We start from the raw sequence: 22,220 nt of genomic DNA on the forward strand, positions 1-22,220 counted from the left end.
AGGTGTGAGGCGAACGTGCTAACCACTAAGCCACCGTACCCCAACATAGAACTTGGTTTCAGATGATGATGATGATAATAATCTCTGGAAAATTGTCCCTAGTGTGTGATTGCGTGAGTGAATGAGTGTGTGTGTGCCCTGCGATGGGTTGGCACTCCGTCCAGGGTGTATCCTGCCTTGATGCCCAATGACGCCTGAGATAGGCACAGGCTCCCCGTGACCCGAGGTAGTTCGGATAAGCGGTAGAAGATGAATGAATGAATGAATGATGATAATAATAAAAAAATAAAAAATACTACTAATAAAAAATACTACTAATAAAGAAAAAATATAATAATAAATAATAATAAATACTACAAATAAAAAATACTAATAATAAAGAAAACAAATTAAATGATTAATAATAATAATAATAATGATTAGTAATAATAATGAGTAGTATATATATATATATATATATATATATATATATATATATATATATTTTTTTTTTTTTTTTATTTAATACTTTTTGCCATTTTATTGTATTTGGTAAATACTGTATTGTGTTCAAGTCAAGTAGCTTTATTTGTCATTCCAACCGTATATAGCTGTCGCAGTACACAGTGAAATAAAACAACATTCCAACATTCAGAGAAAAGTTTAATATCACCGTGTACTGCAATATATCGTTGAAATGACAATAAAATGCCAAAAAGGTTGAGGTTCCCTCCTCAAGTGTACATTTCTGTGCATTTGACTTCAAATTACTTTCCTTGACCAAGGCTTCATCAACATATACAAATAATCTCAAAATCTGATTTATAAATCAGAATATAAATATGAAGTGAAAGCGGTAGCTCAGCGGTTGAGGCCTTGGACTATTGAGGCCTTGGACTACTACTCAATTACTCAGGTCAATAACTTAAATGTAAGGGTGTCTGCTAAATGCTGTGAATATAAAAGCCACACACACAAAAAGACAATGAAAAGCTTTGAAATGTAAATATTTATTTCTCTTTTACAAACTAAGTCCAAAACCATTCTGGAAACATATCAAATAAACATCTGAATCTGGTCTGAAGTCTTCAGGGAATGAAGAGTAAGTAACATAACTAATCAATATATTAAATTAAATTATATTACAATTATTCCATGAAAGGAAATGATAAGTGAGAGTGAAGTTATCTTGTTATACATAACCTTGTATCATAACATGATTTACATTCAAAGTATCTATGGTACGCTGCAAAAAAACATGATAGATGTTCACACTGGTCCATACGGTGTCAGTCCTTCTTTTTATCTGAGACGGCTGTTGTCCCGTTGGCTGTGCACACGTTTGCATTTCCAGTGCATTCAGTCTGAAGAAAATAGGAAATAACACACCTTAGATGAGATTTAAAATGTGACATCATAACAGTGATATAGAGAGTTCAGTCAGACATGGACTAGTGAAAGAAGCTAAAATTGACACAAGCGATGCTTCTTAAACTTGCTTCAGAATAAGAAACTCCTGAAAGACCTTCTGTTTTTTTTTTTTTTTTTTCAGGAACATGTCAGAGGTATTGCCTGAAATTTTAACACAATAACAATACAGCACATGTTGAATATGAGTTTACTTTGGTTGGTTGGTTGTTCGTTTGGTTGCCTTTCGTGTTGTTTGTTCCCGTCTCCTGCACAGCCGTTTTGGTCCAGAATCGGTTGATGAATGGGGCGATGAAGGGATAAACGATGGGCTCCAGGAAGCGTTTGTAAACCCACAGGAGGACAGGGATAACGATGCAGGGGATGCACACCATGACTGCTGCTCAAATTTGCACTGAAGAGAGAAAAATTGAAACCAGGTGGTTAAAACATACTGAAGTATGAAAGAATGACCTGATTTCTTCAATCACATATCTAAAGTTAGAGGATCTTTATCATGGACTCTGACAAGAAGGATATGTTATAATCTTAACCCTTTCACATGTATAGTGTCAAGGCTCGTTAAAAAAGTTTCCTTAATGGTATAACTACTGAGCACGAGCATTACGTTTACATTTACGGCATTTAGCAGACACCCTTATCCAGAGTGACTTACAACCAAGCAACTGAGGGTTAAGGGGCCTTGCTCAGGGGCCCAGCAGTGGCAGCTTGGTGGACCTGGGGTTCGAACCCATGACCTTCCGATCAGTAGCCCAACACCTTAACCACTGAGCTACCACATCCCTCTACCATTATGTCGTGCCCACGACTTGTTGACACGTGACTAGATCACGCTACATCGTACCACACAAGATACTATTTAAAAAAAAAAAAAAAACAGCTCCAAATATAATTTTGTAATAATTATTATATATACACAGAGGTAAGGCTTTTGTCTACGTCTTGCCAAACACTGACAATGTACAGCTTAGTTTATTTATCAATATTATGTGCAAATTATTATGTTGGTGTGTAGAAGCTAACATTCTGTTTTGCTTATTGTTCTTAGACAAAAATGTATTAATTGCTGCTTCTCCTAGAGCTTTTGAGCCACATGCACCAAAATCGGATATGTCGTAGACCCTGGTCTAAAGTTTGGGTCTCGGATTGGCCTTTTTTTTGCCAATGACACCCATTATAAACTTTAGAGGTTTATAACTCGTCAAGCTTTCAATCTATCTACACTGAACTCGGCCAGCTTCTTTAGGGTGATACTCTGGACTAAGGTTTAAAGTGGTGTACTATCTGGCCTTTCGGTTTTCCTGCAGCCCCAAAATATGCAAAATCAAAAAAACTTTCCACAACATTGACATGTGACGTATCAAAACACTCAGAACAATTAGAGGAACTTCCTCGCGGGTATTCGGATGATATCACATGCTCGTATCCGCTCTCCTCCTAAGTATTGGCACGCTAGCATACCGGCCTTTGTGAATACTTGCTCCGACAAGCCAACATCAACGTTTGTCATGACGAACTTTACAAATCTAGTTATTATTATTATTATTATTATTATTATTATTATTTCCGGTACTTCCAGTACCGGGTCTCAAAGTGGCCTTTTTTCCCCCATAGACTCCCATTATAAACTTTGGAGGTTTATAACTCGGCAAGCTTTCGAATTATCTACACCAAACTCGTCCAGCTCCTTTAGGGTGATACTCTGAACAAACTTTTAAATTGGTGTACCGACTGGCCTTCCGGTTGTGCCGCAGCCTCGCCCCAATATATGCAGAATCAAAAAACTTTTTACAACATGGACATTTGACATATCAAAACACTCAGAACAATTAGAGGAACTTCCTCACGTGCATGCAGCATTCACATTTTCTTCAGGAAATGTACGTTCTAGTTATTAGGGCCTGAGCACGGAAAGGTGCGAAGCCCTATTGTTTTTGCTCTGGTTTATTATTCATTCATTCATTCATCTTCTACCGCTTATCTGAACTACCTCGGGTCACGGGGAGCCTGTGCCTATCTCAGGCATCATTGGGCATCAAGGCAGGATACACCCTGGACGGAGTGCCAACCCATCGCAGGGCACACACACACACTCATTCACTCACGCAATCACACACTACGGACAATTTTCCAGAGATGCCAATCAACCTACCATGCATGTCTTTGGACTGGGGGAGGAAACCGGAGTACCCGGAGGAAACCCCCGAGGCACGGGGAGAACATGCAAACTCCACACACACAAGGCGGAGGCGGGAATCGAACCCCGACCCTGGAGGTGTGAGGCGAACGTGCTAACCACTAAGCCACCGTTACCCCCCCGGGTTTATTATTTATTTATTTATTTTTATTTTTTGCACACATTGGCCAATTGGGGTCCCTTAACATGCTCGAAAACTCTTGAAATTTGGCACGTCAGAGTCGTGCGACACTAGGCTCGGGTAAAGGCTGGAATACGGGCGTGGCAGGGGGGCTCTGTAGCGCCCCCTGTAATGCAAAAACAAACATTGGTGCACAGATCGGGCAATTATGTACGCACATGTACGAGAGTTGGTACGCATATAGATCTCATCGACCCGAAAAACTTTCGCGCTCTAAACTATGAGCTCCGGCCAACAGGAAGTCGGCCATTTTGGATTGTTTTATAAGTGCATGTGGTGAACTTTTAAATACTCCTCCTAGGGAATTCATGCAATTGACATCAAAAGTGATGAACATGATGCCGAGACATTGCACTTGCTAAATTGCGAAGGGATTTTTGATGTCTCGAACGGTGCTGCCATGGTGAGGCGACAAAGTTAAGGCGAATTCAGAGAAACAGGAAGTGTCTAATATCTAATGCAAAAAATGTCTTATTGTGATGACACGCGGTGTGTATGTTCGGCCAAGGATTCCGATCGCATCGATGTGCTTATTGTGAGTCCCGGGTATAGCGCCACCAACAGGCCCCAGGAAGTGTGTCAGTCACAAAGGTGGATTTTTTGACAGCTGCATGCGGTAAACTTTTAAATACTCCTCCTAGGGGATTCATGCAATTGAGACCAGACTTGGCCACCATGATGCAGAGATATTGAAGATGCGAGATTGCGAACGGATTTTTGATATCTCAAACACTGTTGCCATGGCATCGTGTCAAATTTTACTTTTATTTCAGGCATATTTAAGGCTTTTGGCGTGCTTAGATTAACTTGAAATCTGACACATACATCACATTTGTCGGCTGTTAAGTGTGGACAAAAAGGTCAGACAAAGGTGTGTCTCTTAAGTGGCTCACTAGCGCCCCCGTTTGTCTAAAATGTGGGGTTTCATTTACCTACAGTCCCCAAATGGGTCAGTAACAACATAAAATAATCCACTGATATTTAACAAACTTGATGCACTTGCCCACCGTGCATGTTTTCTGGGAGGCACCGTATAGCGATAAAAAACCGTGCGAGGGCCCGCCATCGCTGCTGGCAGCTATATTTTTTATTATTATAACCGTTGTTTCTTATGTTTATGCTTCTTCTCTGTTATTACTATGCACCAAAACACCGAGACAATGTCCTATACATCTAAACCCTACGGTACCTGGAAATAAACCCGATTCTCATTCTGATGCTGATATTATTTCATTTGCTGACCACGAATCAGCCCCGCCCCCAAAATAAACAAATTACCACAACATGGACATGTGACATATCAAAACACTCAGAACAATAAGGGGGAACTACGTCACGGGTGTTCGGGTGACGTCACTTGCTCGTATCCGCTCGCCTCCAAAAGTATTAGCATACCGGCCTTCGGGAATACTTGCTCCTACAAGCCAACATTTACAAATCTAGTTAACATTATAATTAACATTCTCTGCCATAAAATACTCACAAATGATCTTTATTTCCTACCTGCTCTTATTCTTTGCACTCTGTATGAAACGTGTTATATAACTACAATCTCTTACCATGTTGTCTTTAAAGTGTTAATGAACAGAATGAAAGTCACTGAGGCTAAACACATTTCTAGAACATTCTGACTCAGACTTAAACGTGTCTATATTTATATTAATCCAGCAACAGACAATTAAATCAAACATTCCCTTTTGCGTCTATTAAAATATAGAAGATATAAAGGTATAAATCTTTTCTACGAAATTGTCACCAGGTTTGTAAACATTAGCCAACAAGCTAACAACAACAAACCGGTCTGTCATCCGCGCCTGTGCAAAAAACCTCAACAGAACCAAAGGAACAGAACGGGGACTCGTTCGACTCACCGATGATTCCCTTCTTTATTTCTTTTCTTTCTTTCTTTCTTTTCTTTCTCTTGTCAGGAGTGTTTACGTTGTTAGTGACGCCAATGAATTTCCTTGTGGAAAAGAAACGTATCATAATCATCAGCGCCACCTAGTGGACCGGAGGACACACAGTAAGCCGTCAGGTTTAATGCTAATCAATTAGTTTTAGCTAAGAAAACAATTATCTAATAAGGAAAAATATATAGCTAATAAAATAAAATCTGATAAATATGTTTTCTGTTTTGGGTTTATTTATTTATTTGTTTATTTTGTAGCTGTCTACAAAATACATAAATTTGCATAAGTTTGTATACATTTTCCCATCGAAGTTTTTTCAACTGTGACCAACAAATAAACTTGTTTTTGCAGTTCCACATCACCATTCTTATGATTTCACTCTGATAAACTTGTGACAAACTTTGATGTTTGCTTGTCGGAGCATGTATTCACGATGGCCGGTATGCTAGGGTGCCAATACTTTGGAGGAGCGTGGATACGAGCATGTGATGACATCCGAATACCTGCGAGGAAGTTCCTCTAATTGTTGAGTGAGTATTTTGAGACGTCACATGTCATTGTTGTGGAAAGTTTTTTTGATTTTGCATATTTTGGGGGGACCGAAAGGCCAGATAGTACACCAATTTAAACCTTTGTCCAGAGTATCATCCTAAAGAAGCTGGCCGAGTTCGGTGTAGATAGATCGAAAGCTTGCCAAGTTATAAAACTCTATGGCAAAAAAGGCCATTCTGAGACCCGGTACTGTAAGTACCAGAACTCGGATTGCTTAGAAAACTAAAAGCAAGTAACATCAGACCAGGGTCTACGACGTATCCGATTTTGGTGCGTGTGGCTCAAAAGCTCTAGGAGGATCAAATTAATACATTTTTGTCTAAGAAGAATAAGCAAAACAGAATGTTGGCTTCTACACGCCAACATAATAATGTATATAAACATAAAGATTTACAAAAAAAACAAGCAATTGGATGTTAACAAGAATAGAGACATGAATTGTGCACTAATGCAGGATGTGAAAAGTGGCCAGTGCAAGTATACAATTAGAGATGTTACATATATTACGATTGAAAGAAAAAAATAACTGTCCGTTATACAGTAGGATATACTGTTTATCAGTGAACTATTGATGAACTCTTTATCGTAGAATCCACATCGTTTCAGTAGGTGCTTGAGAAACCTGTTTAAAAGCTGAAGAGAAACTGTACCTTACAACATGACAAAAACATACCAGTAATTCCACCAAGGACTGGCTGAAAAGTTCCTGTGTGGTGATTTAAAATGGACTGTGCATGCAAGAAACCCCTCAAACATCACACGCCTGAAAGAATTCTGCATTGACGAGTGGGGGAAACTTTCTTCCAGTTGATGTCAGAAACTGGTAGATGGATACAAGAAATGTCTCACAGAGCTTATTTCAGCCAAAGGGGGAAACACTAGCTATTATGGCACAGGGTGTCCTAACTTTTTCCTCAGGTGAAATACTCATTTTTTTTAATAAGTGATTTTTGATAAATTTTTTTTTGATAATTTTTTTTTCCTAGCAATAATATCACTTTCATCTACAGGTACAAATTAAAACAAGATCAGAAATTGACGTGTTGACATTTCTTAATAAAGAATTTTTTGTGCAAATTAAAGAATATTTAATGGGGTGTCCTAATTTTTTTTTTTACATCACCTTACTGTATGTATGAATTTTTCTGTTTATTTTATTTGCATGAATTTGGTGGTAATTTGGGGTTTCCAGCATCGGTTTATGCTTTGCATTGCAACTGGCTGTTACGACCTTGACTGGTCCTATTAATCCTAATAATAAACTAATTATTCATAGGCAGCACTGTGAGGTCAGAACCGGTGGAAATTTTGTATGAATGCGTCATCTGCACATGTACGTCAAACTAAGTGTCTTACCTTAGACACAAAGGACGTCTGTCTACACGGTGAAGGGAAAAGGATTTTACATTTTGACTCGTGACTCAAGATTGATTTTCAGTTTTTTTTCTTGACAAACAGGCCATGAGTTAAAGGATCCTCCATGCAGAAGGAAAACAACTCTTTAGGGTCCGTCAAAAACATTTCTTTCCAAGAGTGTACACTACACCTCATAAGGAAACATAAACACTAATTATATTAATAATTCAAATAGTATAATTCCAATAATAACAATCATTTCCAACAGATTTAATTTTATTTATATTGGATGTATGACACACACAGTGGCTTATCAAATATACAAAATATTGTATAGACATTTCTACAATTTGAAATGCAGGGCTTGTATTATATGGCACATTAGGCAAAAAACATTCCGAAATAAACTTTAATAAATCTGCTAACATCAAGAATTGTACAAATGTGGCACAATTTAGAATTTTTAATCACATTATAAATATGGTTTGAACCAGAACTTGATAATTACGGATAGTTTTAATAGAGTAAAAAGGAAAAAGTAGACATAAAAATGGTCAATATGAGAATGTGAATACAGGTTTTTGTTTTTTTCCCCATTTAAATAGAATTTTTGATTGCAATGCAGTTGTTTAATAATTCCACACTCATGCTAAAATCTGAAAAACAGTTTACTCTGCATACTATTAAAAAATTGGCAAGGGATTTTAATGTTTGTTTGGCTCAATAGCGCCAAAGAATATGAAAAGAAATTATTATTTACACGACTCTGATGGCGTTCGGGTCATTTCGAACCTGAGATAATAGCTGGTGATTGTAAATTTCAACCAAAATAGGGTTTATTTTACACATTAGATGTTCAATTCTGTCATTTCTATACAAACACACCTGCCGTCAGGAGAATCGCCAAACACGAGAAGTCTGTTATGATCAATTCTGTTCACATTGAGAAGAAAAAACATCTAATAATACAAATTTAATGATAAAAGTAAATGTATTGCCATAAAATCTAAAAGTAAAATCTGAGTTAATTGGAAACACCAGTGTTAAGTATTATAAAGTAACAGAACAGGGGCTTTAAGGAACGGAACGCAATGCAAATGAATATAACATTTAATTAGCAATGATGATACACACATTAACATAAATTAACACTGGGTGCTTTTAGTGCAACATGACTACATAGTATGTGTTAATATTTAATTCAACAGAAACAGGTTTAGAAAAGCAGCTAAAATATACACAGTAACAATAGTCTGAAATCTGAAATGTTAGCATGACCTTACTATTCCAATAAAAACATCGACTTTCATTTGGTACAGCGGATTTACTGCAGATACCAACACGATCAATCAAGCCAGCATCTTCGTCAGACAAAAGAATACAGCAAAACGGAAAAAAACAAAACAAAACAAAACAAAAAACAAGACGGAATTAAATGATAGTTAATTCCTCTTTTTTCTTTTGTTCAAACATTTGAAAAAAAAGACAAAATAGTAACACAAAATGCGAAAAAAACGCAATCCGTCTCGCTTCCTTATTCCCACGTGATATTGTGGTTGAAATACATGATATGTGACCAGACTCATACGTAACAATGCTCAGTGCATTTGAAAATGAATGGCTCATAATCTGCTCATAAGAAGATCTGAAAGATTAAAATCACTACTAAAAAATGACCGCCGACTCAACTAATACTTTTTAAAAAAAAACAAACAAAAAAAAAAAAAAACAAGCTCATATGATTAAACTCTGAATATTTAGATTATTACAAGATTGGAGCACGTGTCATCTTTTAACAGAGCGTTAACTGTTGTGGTCTTTTGAAGTTTGTATTCAGAATTGTTAACTAAAAATACACAACATCAGCATACAGGCCTCAGCTACACAAAAGTTATTTGAGAATTATGCATGTGGGGAATAGTTTGAGTAAAACATCGATGTGTCTCGGTTGTGCATGATTTCTTCTTGTTTGTTATCGACTCAAGTGAGTAACGATTTAAATCCTGTACCAGTCTGTCATACTGAAATGTATGTTCTGGACACTTAAACAGCACTTGACAGAAACAGTGACAGAAAATACAAACTCTCGAAATGTAAAAAATTACAGTAATAAACTGCATACATCTGTTCCACATTATTGAAATGAGTTTGTTTTTATACATATTACACAGTCGGTGACCATCATTCTTCAAAACCCTGAATAAAATCTAAGCTCTCACTTGAACCGAGGGCCGGAAACCAGGTTTGCTGGTGTTTTGCCACAGCCGCAGTACTACTGCGCTATTTTAATACACATCTAGGTTGAAGACCTACTTCTTCATGAAATACTTGAACTAGAACTTTTTCCCCTGTATGTATATATATATATATATATATATATATATATATATATATATATATATATATATATATAAAAAAAAACTCTGAACAGTGTCTGCCGAACGCTGTAAATGTAAATCTAATCGGTTTACGTTCATCGTACATGAACTGGTTCTATAATTCAATCTGGTAATTAGAAACTCAAAAAAGGTTGAAATAAAGTTTAGTTGCAGCAATAAAATCACCTCTAAAAATTTTTTTTGAGAATCTTTTTTTTTTTTAATCTAAACGTAATACATACTACGTTCTCTTAAATCTGACTGACCACATATTCTATTGTTTTAATGTGAGACATGATTAATGATGAATAGATTTGGCCCTTTAAACCAAGGACACAGAGGGAGACAGCGACGTATCTGTTCTTTATGGGAAATCGCATGAATGAACAAAAATAAAGGCAATATTGTGTTCATTTGAAAAATCATCACAGCAAATGAAAAGTGTGATAAAAATAGATTACGATTTTTATGGCAATCGTCTGCGGTCTTTAATCAGAAGCCCACTGTGGCCACTAAAGGCTGCTTAAAACGCAGGCGTGAACATCACACACAGAAGCCCAGAAAATTGATTTTAGCATCTGCGTAAATTGTCACTGAAACATTTTCTCCTACATTAACACTGACATTTATTCTGGACTTCAGGACTTTATTCTGGACTAACAACTGATACCGAATCTGATTAGTTTAGTCCTCCGTTTAACCCTAACATGCTTCTCACTTTACTGGAATTGAGCTTATTTTTGAATAATGATGAAATCTAAAGTTCACAAAAGTGGATTCAGTCTTTTGGATGCGACTGTAAGGCACAAAAGCAGCCACATTGTTACAGTAGCAACTGCTGCATCCCTGTACTGAGAAATAACAGTCTGAAAAAATAGGAATTTTCCATTAAAAATCTCTCTCCAACTCCATTGACCTCTGAAACTGAAATGTTTGCCTGACATGAAATACCCTGCCAGGTGCTTCAGCAACTCATTAAACAAAATATTTCAATTCAGTCCAAGACACTGGACTCTCACTCACTCACTCACTCACACACTCACTCACAGAAACACACCTAAACACACACACTCATTCATTCATTCAGGGCTCCATGGTCATCCTGAGTGGAAGCCTGTTGATGTCACATTTACAACTTGAATAAGTTGATAGTTTAAAAAAAAAAAACAGCATTTTTAGGAACACCAGAATTTGTATGATACTCCCTCTCATACTCTCTCTCTCTCACACACACACACACACACACACACACACACACACACACACACATCCTGTTCAAGACTTCTCCACAGGCGTCATGCCGATGAAAGCGCCGTTCTTCCCGACCGAGTCTTCATCTTTAGTGGTGACAGGAGAGTACGATGTTTCTGTCTTTGAGGAGTCCTACATGAAAACGAATAAAGTGGAAGAATATTATTTATTTTAATTTAATCACACTGTTAGATGCACATACAAAAATATATAGTTATACAAATAATAATTTTGTAACAAGTCCATTGGTGGTTTTTGTTCTCAGCTCTGTTGCTGATTGGTCAGAAAGTTTTCATTCATTTTCCATACCAGCATCCAGATTACTGCACCAGCTACATGATTTATAAGTGCACTCGTTCTAACACGGTACTGATTCTATAGTAACGTCTTCAACACGGCATTGTATCTCTGACAGACCACATAAAAGTAAGAATATGAAGATTTCAGTGAGAAGATTTTGTAAATTCGATGCCAGAGCGTTATGGGTTGTGTGGGATGTGGTAGCCTAGTGGTTAAGGTGTTGGATCGGTAGGTCTTGAGTTCTATTGGTCAGAAGGTTATGAGTTCAAATCCCAGGTCCACCAATGTTTCACTGCTGGGCCCCTGAGCAAGGCCCATAACCCTCAATTTCTCAGATGTACAATTTGAACTAAAAATGTAAGTCACTCCAGATAAGAGTGTCTGTTAATGTTGTATATGTGTGTATTCACCCTATCACTAGCATCATGTGAAGCAGCTTTAGCAAAACAAAAGCTTTAAAACATTTAGGAAAAAAAAACCCCCAGATCCATTAGTTCTTTAAAAACCCTTAGCCAGGTGAACACAAGGTTTGTGTGTGAGTGTGTGGTGTGTGTGCATCAACTTAAAATGCACATTAAATAAATTTTAATAATTAAAAATTAAAAGTAACTGTGGGGGCACGGTGGCTTAGTGGTTAGCACGTTCGCCTCACACCTCCAGGGTTGGGAGTTCGATTCCCGCCTCCGCCTTGTGTGTGTGGAGTTTGCATGTTCTCCCCGTGCCTCGGGGTTTCCTCCGGGTACTCCGGTTTCCTCCCCCGGTCCAAAGACATGCATGGTAGGTTGATTGGCATCTCTGGAAAATTGTCCCTAGTGTGTGAGTGAATGAGAGTGTGTGTGTGCCCTGCGATGGGTTGGCACTCCGTCCAGGGTGTATCCTGCCTTGATGCCCGATGATGCCTGAGATAGGCACAGGCTCCCCGTGACCCGAGGTAGTTCGGATAAGCGGTAGAAAATGAATGAATGAATGAAAAAGTAACTGTAAAGATTTTAAGCCTAAGTTAACACGCTAACACGCATGAATAACATACTACGATACTGAATGTAACAAAGGGAAGAAGAGGACATGATGATAAACTTTATATTAACTTGATGGTGGGCATAAATGTAGAATTTCTTTCATAAAGAACAGAAACAACTAAACTGTGACACACAGCCAGATAGAACATAACTAAGATCATGGCTTCAAACACACAGACTAGAGCAAGACTGTAGCTCAACAAAGACAATGTGAAAATCAGGTGATTAATCATCAAACACAGTACACATGAGCACAGAGAATACAGGAACCAAAATACACAACTAAAGATGACTTTAACTCAAACATGCATGATTGCCCTCTGGTGGTCTGGCACGGAAATGTCCCAAATATAACATGCCATTAGTGTGAGTTTCCCCAAATATCATTCACTGTATGATCGATAAGAAAAACATCAAAAAAGGGCAAATCCATAATCTCTAACCAAAGACAGAATAAAGTAAAAAAAAAAAATATTCAGAGACAATACCAAGAAGCCCTGCTGAGAAATCACTCATCTGAGTGGAAGCAGATCCACAATATTTCAACACATCCAGTCCTTTCCAGCCTGATTTCTATCTCAAAGGCCAATATGGTTTGTGCAATAAGGCTTGAAAGGTTCCCCATTTTTTATCCCGCATGACTAAGAAGTCTGCTAAAAGTCTGCTGAAACATTGTCACACATACCAGAGAGCTAGCAGCAGTGTTAGAAATAACGGATTCGTCAGTTTTCAGTCATGTGAAAGGAGTGTGAATGTCACCAGATGTTAAAATGTCTTCTTTATGGGAATAGAGAGTGGTGAAAAAATATGTGCTAGTAAGAGTGTCTGAGAACTTTTTGAGAAATCTTCACATGTTCAAAATGTCTTCACACACACACACACACACACACACAACAATCACAGACTCGTTTACCTTTTTCTGGCGGGCGAGGAAGAAGAAGACAAGGCCGATGATTAACATGATGGCTCCCAGAGCCAGCAGAACGAAGGGGAAGTTTGGAACAAGCTTCACAATGAAAAGGAGGTTCTGCAGTCTCTGAGCTGATGCATCATCAATCACAACAGACTATAAAACACACACACACACACCATTAACAAACAATGCACACTGCAATACAAGCAGGCTAATAGACAATTACAGCAAATATCAACAAAAATGATGACAAAACTCTCTGTTATACATCACAATTGAATCATTCGTTCAACAGATGATTCATTTTCTGTAACTGTTTGTTGTAATGTGATATAATTTCAGGGATTTGAACGGTGGATGCTATACAGAAACAAATTTTTCAAATGGTCCATAATTGCTGATCTGATTCAGCTTTCAATACAAAGACTTTTTCGTTTTAGTTTTTAACCAAAGGAGTCTTGTGTTCCTGCATTTTATATTCATTTAGCTGTTTAGTCTATTGCTACTGTAGTCTACTGTAGCTACTGTAGTCTTGTAGCTCCAGGAGAAAACTAAAGCACCAAATGCTAGACAAACATGTCCTGGTTGATCAACTAGCTTTAGGTACAAAAAAAGTACAAAATAATTTTTTAATTTGAACTTTTTTTTTTATTTGACCGTCATAGTGACATTTCTTACCTCGTTTAGGAACATGACAGGGAAGATGGTGCCAATGAGTTTTCTGGTCATTCTGCAGAACACACACACACACACACACACACACACACACACACACACACATTGGCTTAATGATTACTGAATATAATTAATTAAACCCCATATATAATATAACTTAACCCTAACCTTAAACACAGGAAGCAAAGAGGAACTATTTTAGGAAAATATGTAACAGTTTACATACAGTAATATGTATGGCATGTATGAACAGTTAAATATGGAAAACACGTGAACAGAAAAAAATTGAAAAAGTGCAGGTTTATTAAAAAAAAAATTTCTTACGGAAATCCGGTTATTCTATCCAGTTTAATGTTGATCTGGGCTCTTTTAGCAGCACGAACTGGCAAACCTGTGGTCTGCACACACACACACACACACACACACACACACACACACACACACACACACACACATACACACACAAACACGTTACTCTAAAATCTAGTTGTAATTTATAAAAGTGAAAAATGTAATAAAATACATTTAAATAAAATATACAGTGCTGATAAATAAAATCAAATAAAAGCGTGTAAAAGCATCGATATTCTGGCCGACTTCCTGACGTAAGAGAATCAGACATACAGAACGGGTTTAGGAAGTTTATTTGATCCACAGATCAATTGTTCAGATTCTTACCGGGTTCAGATCGAGGAAAGTCTGATGATGTTCATGGACTGGTGAAACTCCCTCTATGTCTTCGACATATTTCTCATCAGCCAAGTAGAAATGAGGGAATGAGACGATGACTGGAGCACCTGGAGGACAAAAAAACATCTAAGATGAAAACATTTACAGGAGAAGAGAATGTAAGAGAAGAGAGAAGACATGGAGAAAAGATAATTGTTATATAACAAGCAAAAAAAAAAATAGTAATAGTAATTATGGACCTGATAATATAGCAGTAACAATGGCATGTTGTTATTATTAGTTTTTTGCATGGATCTTAATCAGGAGAAAACTGCATTTAAAAAGCATTTTGAAATTTTCCTCATAAATGATATGTAATCATCCAACAACTTGATAAAAGCTTAACATTCACTGCATGAGAAAAAGACACTAAGCCAGCAAGGTTTTAGACATCGTTACCCGTCTTGACTTTTCTCAATATGGGTCTCAATTTGATCATTGCACAAAGCTAGCTAACTTAGGAGTCACTAATTCTCTCTCCCACGCCGGCATTAAGTTTCCCAGCACTGCATTTGTGTCATCTTTTCTGTTTTCGTCGCCACATCCTGTCATCATTTATTACATACCTGCTACCTTATTGTGTTCACCTGTTCTGTGTTTATTCCTTATTTCGTTTGTCTATTTATATCCTGCTGCTGCTTTGTCTCTTTGTTACTACTCATTCATGTTATTATGTGTAACCTTTGATTCCCTTGTGCATTATTTCATAGTTCCGTGTATTGTTTTTCCTGTTTTGGGGCCTTGCCTGTTTTCTTGATTCATGAATTGCCCTTATGAAAGTACACACTGAGTTTAAACACATCTGCCTTAACGTTACAGTAGGTAAGGTGAAAAGTAAATATCATTTCTTTATCAATGAAAAGTGTAAACCATAGGACCACTGCATAGTACCTGATACTGATAAGAGACCGTGTTCATGAAGATACTAAGCATGATCTCATAGAGCTATTAATTTGGTTCAAAAAATAACTATATAAAAAAATCTTAGAGAGGAGGCGGGGCTTAGCCTGCTGCTAGGTATGACACATTCTTTTGAAGACTGTGATTGGTTGCATAATAAAAAAAAAAAGAAGCGCTTTTAAAATCTGGTCTATTGTAAGTCTTCATTTTGTCTCTATGTTAAGATATTTGAGACTATATCGTGTAGGGGTTACGTTCATGACCGATCATATTAGACATGCACTAACATCTGTATGTTGTAATTGTAATGTAAATGTAAATGTAAATATCTCTGACACAACAGAAATGTCATAGAAATAAATTATATCATTTCTGCTGCTATGGAATTTCTGCTCTTGGTCACAAAAAATAATCCCTACATGATCTAATCTGTATCATTTTATTAACTCACTATTATTATTATTAAATACTGTATACAATAGTTTTCTTCTCCCTCTTCACCTATCGGCCATTTTCTCCTCTGATAAAGAAACTCTTAAGCCTCTTAAAAGTCCTCCTCACTACTCCTAACATTTTTTGACCTTTTGAGCTCTTTTAAGGGTTAAGATGCTTCATGAATAACTTTTTTCTTTACTTGGATCTTCTCTTTAATTTGAAGAACTTTCGTAGAATTACGTCACTAGGAGCAACTCTTTACACTCTTTACACAACTCTTTACACTTTTCATGAATATGGGCCCATGTGATCAGGCTTATGTGTTTTTTTATTGATTTTTCCTATTTTTGAATGCAAACTGAGAGAAGTTGGTTTTGTGGTAAAAAATTTCACCCTTACTTTACTGATTCGGGCATTAATATAGCCACCAATGTAGCTCCTAATAACCCTGCAAAAATATCTTGTTTTCCATCAAACACTCCCATCAAACCCCATAATTACAATATATATATATATATAAAGCACTTTTTTTTAGTTAACAGTGACACATACTTTAAAAATTACAAGGGAATTCACATCACCAGTGGAACCTTTGACATAACCGCAACGTCTGCTTGCTTTTTCATCTTTCTATTTCCTTATAAGATAAACTTTACTTTCTTTAGTGAGAAAAAGTATGGGAGGACAAAAATTCTATCCATAAAATTTTTGCAGTGTTACAAATCAAAAACCGCTTGCACAATTGAGTATGGTATATTCCCCAGTTCCGCAATCCTGGAGAACCCTGGAGAACCTTGGTTTTACTGTATACTGATTGGTGTTTTTACTGCTGTTACACAACCACTTCAACTTACATTTACTACATACATTTTTATCTCATTTTATACAACTAAGCAATTGAATGTTAAGGGCTTTGATCAGAAGCCCAGCAGTTACAGCTTGGTGGACCTGAGGTTTTCTCCTGGTCCTGATGTCACACACCCACTTCAATGATTAGTGAAACAGGGGTTTTGGAAGCAGGGAAAATACTCAACAGCGCTAGACCTGAGGGTCTAAAGGACCAGGGTTGGGAAACTGAGGACTTATATACAAATAAGGATTAGAGCTTCAGGTTTTGGTATCCTTGCAAAATTTGTAGTGCATTTTTTTAAGTTGCCAAACTTCAGTACAATCAGTGCATCATTTAAAGCATCATCCCATTGTGCTAATTTTAATATCACTTGTTCTTATCAACATATCTGATCATTTGGAAATGAGCAGTACATCACACCATTGTGTTTGATGTTCGCAGCAAGAACAATGTCAGTGAAGTTATTTCCTTAGATATTTACATGAAAGAATCCGAGCTGTTTTAATTGCTCAAGCTTTCCAAGGGTGTGACCTTTGTCACAATACCATCATGTCCAATAACCTCAGCCAGACTTTCTAGACGTTTTGGCTGTCGGTTTAATTTCCCGTTATTTTTATAACCCCAAATTACATGATGCTTGTCTATGATTGCACTGTGTGCTCTATGATCCAAATACCTTCTGAGACAATGTTCTTTACACAATGTTCATTACACAATGTTCCTGTATACAAAGATTGCAGGACAAGTAAATTCTCTAATGAGACATTTAATAATGCACTGAATTCATTCATGATGTTATCTGATCAATCGTGTGGCAGCAGCACAGTAAAATCATGCAGGTCAAGAGCTTCAGTTAATGTGCACATGAGAAAAAAAAGTGTGACAAGCAGAAAAGCATCTCAGAAAGCACAAAACGTTGACCATGAGGAGGATGCGCTTCAGCAGAAGACCGCGTCGGAACCCTATGCTGTTGTAGCTCATCCACCTGAGATGCTTTTCTGGTCATTCGAGTTTCTATAACCTTCCTGGCAGCTGACCTTTTTACTCTGAACTCTTATCAACAAGTCACAGGGACACAGAGTCCATGTTTTTTCTTTATTCTGATGTTTGATGTGAACATTGACTGAAACTCCCGACCTGTATCTGCATTGTAATTTTTGCATCGTTCTGCTGCTACATGATTGGCAGATTAGATAACTGCATAATTGTGAAGGAGTATAGATGTTCCTAATAAAGTGAACGGTGAATGTACCGTCACACACACACAGGTCTGCGTGATACACCCCTTCAACCCTTCTCTTATAACATAACGGTCAACAACCTTTAAAAAAGCAAGTGAGTAATCATCAGACTTCACACACACACACACACACACACACACACACACACACACACACACACACACACACACACACACACACACACTGAATGTTTGGCTGTTTGTAAGGAGCTTCTATTGACTTCTGTATTCCTGTAGCTACATATTGCCATAATCATATACCTACTTACCAATAACCTCTTAACCATAACCTAATCATTTGATTTCTTTTAGATAAAAGCCGACAGGTTATTACTAAAAAACATTTACTTGGTTTTAAAAAATAAAATCTGTCACGAGACACTATAAACCAGCATGACAGGTTGATCAGTAAAACTAATACACTACACAAACAGTGTATTTAATAAAATCCCGAAGGCTTTATGCATCTGAGCTGTTTTCCCAATTGGATAACAGAATTTCTGGACTGCCACAGAATTATACGTTGAGAAATTGAGAAGCTGAAGGTGATAATGTGATGTTTGGTAAACCTATTGTGTTAAATGGTTATCAAGCTCTGAACTGATTTTTCTGTTCCACACCAAGTTGCCAAATATCATTTGGATCTTCCATGTAAAACACGGTACAAGGTCACAAGACTGAAATAAATGGCACATAACACACTCAGTCACATGCACACACTTGCTCACACACACACACACACACACACACACACACACACAGAGAGAGAGAGAGAGAGAGAGAGAGAGAGAGAGAGAGAGAGAGAGAGAGAGAGAGAGAGATAGAGTCATAGAACACTTATAGAACGTCTTAGTGGGATAAAGGGGACTGTTTTCCAGTGTGTGTGTTTGACCACAAATGAAAACTTGGTGCAAGTGGAGTATGTAAGAGAGAGGGACTGAAATTAGACTCCATATAAATGATTACTGCAAAAAAAATGAATTGAGCATAATCTTGAAATATACACACCATAATGATTTACTAATAGTTAACACTTATGTCTGAGAGGACTGTGCAAAATGAAGCCAAGGTCACACAACCTGAGGCAATGGAAACACCCCCCCACACACACACACACATACATACACACACAGCAGGTGGAAGCTTAGAAATGAGCCAGGACCTCTGTGTCAGGTGACAAGGTTTAGAGAGTACCTAGTGTGTGTGTGTGTGTGTGTGTTTTGGTTAGGGCATCACATGCCTAAGCTCTGACAGAAGGTGTTTATTTAGAAACCCATATCTGATGTATACATTTCACTGTAAGCTGAAGCTGAATTATTATAACAGGATGACTTTTTCATGGTTAACTGATGCCACGTCATTACTTTTGCTCTATAAAGAAACACTGAAACAGCATTTTGGGGAAGGGGAAGTTAAGATTCATTCATAAGGGTTCAGGGGCTTAGAGTGCTTAGAGTTACAATGAATGAAATGACATTTTAGAAAGTGAATAAATCATCCATCCATCCATTTTCAGGTGGAGACACTCCCTGAACCCATCTCAGGCACGTTCACACACCTACTCACACATTATGGACAATTTAGAGATGTTAGTCATCCTACAACATGTCTTTGGTCAGGAGGAGGAAGATCTTACCTAAAGTTTTGGACTGTTTGCCGATTATCATTAACGGTCTCAACCGCACACACATACGTACTAAACATCTGGCTAAAATTGATTTACATTCATTTTGGGAAGTAAAACAAAAATGAAGCATGCAAATTTGGTGTATTTGGTTATTCAAGTGTTCATAATAAAAATCCAACCAATGTGAGTAGCTCACACACAGCTGGTCTTAGGATAATCATTAACACCTGGATAATATTTAACTTAAATACTGATAACTAAGCTAACATAGCCACTGGTGTTTTCTAAGTGATGCATGTCTAATGACCTTCATGGATTCACTGTGAATTTGGTGATAATTGTCATAATTTCTTTTATTATTTTTTTTTAAATTAATAGTTTTTATTGCAGATTATTGATTTACTTGTAAGGTCTATTTTAAATGTGTTTGGTGTGTACATTATAGGCTATATTTATATATTATAGGCTATATTCTTACATTAAACTTTAATGTTATTCTATCTTTCTATCTATCTATCTATCTATCTATCTATCTATCTATCTATCTATCTATCTATCTATCTATCTATCTATCTATCCATCCATCCATCCATCCATCCATCCATCCATCTCTCTCTCTCTCTCTCTCTCTCTCTCTCTCTCTCTCTCTCTTTCTCTCTCTCTCTCTCTCTCTCTCTCTATCTCTCTATCTATCTATCTATCCTGATAGCTAAAAAACCTTGCACATTTTATTAGATTCGATATTAGAAATAAAAAAATATTTTAAAAAAAGTATAACGATGAAAAATGTAATTTTATGGTTTTTAAAGTTTAAATTGCACCACATTTTGTGGATTCATCCATTAGTGTTAAAAATAGTAGTAGTAAATAATATTTTGTGCTTTTTAATTTAAAAAATTGCATCTTTTTCATCATCATCTTCTTCTTCTTCTTCTTCTTCTTCTTCTTCTTCTTATTATTATTATTATTCTTATTATTATTACCAATGCCTGACTCTACAAATTCTCTAGTGGTTGTATTTAGTGGAAAGCCTTCCCAGAAAAATGGGATCTGTTATAGGCAGCAAACGGACCAACTCTGGGGCGAGATTTTTTATAAAGCGTAAATGTCCAGCTGTCCAAACACTTTAAGTCCATATAATGTACACAGTATTACCTTTACGACACACTGCTACGTTTAAGACTCCATCATCCAGGCATTTTTCTTTGTCTGTCTCAAGGCAGAAACCTTCATTTTCAGGATTGTTCTTTCCACTGGCTAATACAGCACGAGGAGGAGTGTAACGATACGCTGGAATCCCCTTCACAGTCACCTCTTTCTCAAACAGCATGTAGATGGACCTAAAATAAGTACATGAGTAAATAAGAATGACAAGAATAAAACACACCATTACTGTTTATAGACATTTAAGACGTTTAACCAGGAAAGCATTATTCAAAAAGTAAACTGTTAATAACTAATAATAAGAGTAATAAATAATAAAGAACTAATACTACAGAAAAAGTTGTGACATTTTATTCATTTATATTAAACAAATGATAGATTATTTGGTTATATTAAAGATCTTGAGGATTTATCCACAGGATTTTAACATTTATCCCACTTGACAAGATGAATAAATGAAAGCGGTCTGACTTTTTTCTAATGTCTTTGTTTATCCCAATGTTTAGAATTATGGGAAGTTATTCCTTTCCATACAGGAAAATCAGTTGAGATTTGAAATGAGATAACCTATGAACAAGGTAAACAGTTTGTTCCCTTTTTCCGGTTTAAAAAGAAAAATCAGGGGAAAGTTCAGTGGGATGAAAACAGAAAACAAACAAGCCATTAATGTACAGTAAGTGCTCTGTTCACTACATAGCAATGTTATGATCCAATTACAGACCAGTTATTCATATTGTATCACATATTACCACTTTCTTTGGAAATATTTTAGAAAGACTGTTTTATACTTGTTGGTAATGATTGTCTAAATATTTGTTTAACTCTTATAAGCCCTTGAAGAATTCCTTAACATCGTAGGTACGTGAATTTTTTTTTGCTGTCATAGGTCCAAACACTAGGAGAATGAGCGTCATGCAGATTCTTTCCACGCTGAACAAAGAAGGGATGGGGTGTGTACATTTAGGGCAAGGGTCTCACTGAAAATAAACCCTCCGTCATTGTAAAAATGAGTATGACAGATACCTAGGTTGGAGGTCAGGAATAACAGTTACATAATAAACAAAAAAACTAAAAATATAAAACAGCTGGAGGAAAAGGTTTTTTAATCTTAACTTAAAACTGAATATTTTCCAAAG

At 36.8% G+C, this 22,220-nt stretch overlaps 2 protein-coding genes across 2 annotated transcripts in view; both read right to left on the reverse strand.

The window, feature by feature from the left end:
- Positions 1-973: 973 nt before the first annotated feature.
- Positions 974-5,781, reverse strand: LOC132860372 (UPF0729 protein C18orf32 homolog). The gene is made up of 3 exons (XM_060891560.1): positions 5,657-5,781; positions 1,602-1,801; positions 974-1,343 (listed from the first exon to the last, which is right to left on the reverse strand). The coding sequence occupies exons 2-3, from the start codon at positions 1,779-1,781 to the stop codon at positions 1,269-1,271; spliced, it is 255 nt and encodes an 84-aa protein (XP_060747543.1). The 5' UTR covers positions 1,782-1,801; positions 5,657-5,781; the 3' UTR covers positions 974-1,268.
- A 2,080-nt stretch (positions 5,782-7,861) lies between these two features.
- Positions 7,862-22,220, reverse strand: part of scarb2b (scavenger receptor class B, member 2b) — a 33,068-nt gene continuing 18,709 nt past the window's right edge. The window contains exons 7-12 of the mRNA XM_060890411.1: positions 21,076-21,260; positions 14,818-14,936; positions 14,464-14,537; positions 14,143-14,194; positions 13,465-13,617; positions 7,862-11,364 (exon numbers count right to left, since the gene is read on the reverse strand). Coding sequence (XP_060746394.1) covers positions 11,257-11,364; positions 13,465-13,617; positions 14,143-14,194; positions 14,464-14,537; positions 14,818-14,936; positions 21,076-21,260 — 691 coding nt within the window. The 3' untranslated portion in view covers positions 7,862-11,256. The remainder of the gene's footprint in view (positions 11,365-13,464; positions 13,618-14,142; positions 14,195-14,463; positions 14,538-14,817; positions 14,937-21,075; positions 21,261-22,220) is intronic.

Source organism: Tachysurus vachellii, chromosome 17, assembly GCF_030014155.1.
Source record: "Tachysurus vachellii isolate PV-2020 chromosome 17, HZAU_Pvac_v1, whole genome shotgun sequence".
NCBI classification, from domain to species: Eukaryota; Metazoa; Chordata; class Actinopteri; order Siluriformes; family Bagridae; genus Tachysurus; species Tachysurus vachellii.

Excerpts from the sequence above, each read along its gene's own strand:
- LOC132860372 (XM_060891560.1), bottom strand. The coding sequence starts at position 1,781 with ATGGTGTGCATCCCCTGCATCGTTATCCCTGTCCTCCTGTGGGTTTAC. Across the intron at positions 1,344-1,601 it reads CGAACAACCAACCAACCAAA|ACTGAATGCACTGGAAATGC; the intron begins GTAAACTCATAT and ends TATTTTCTTCAG.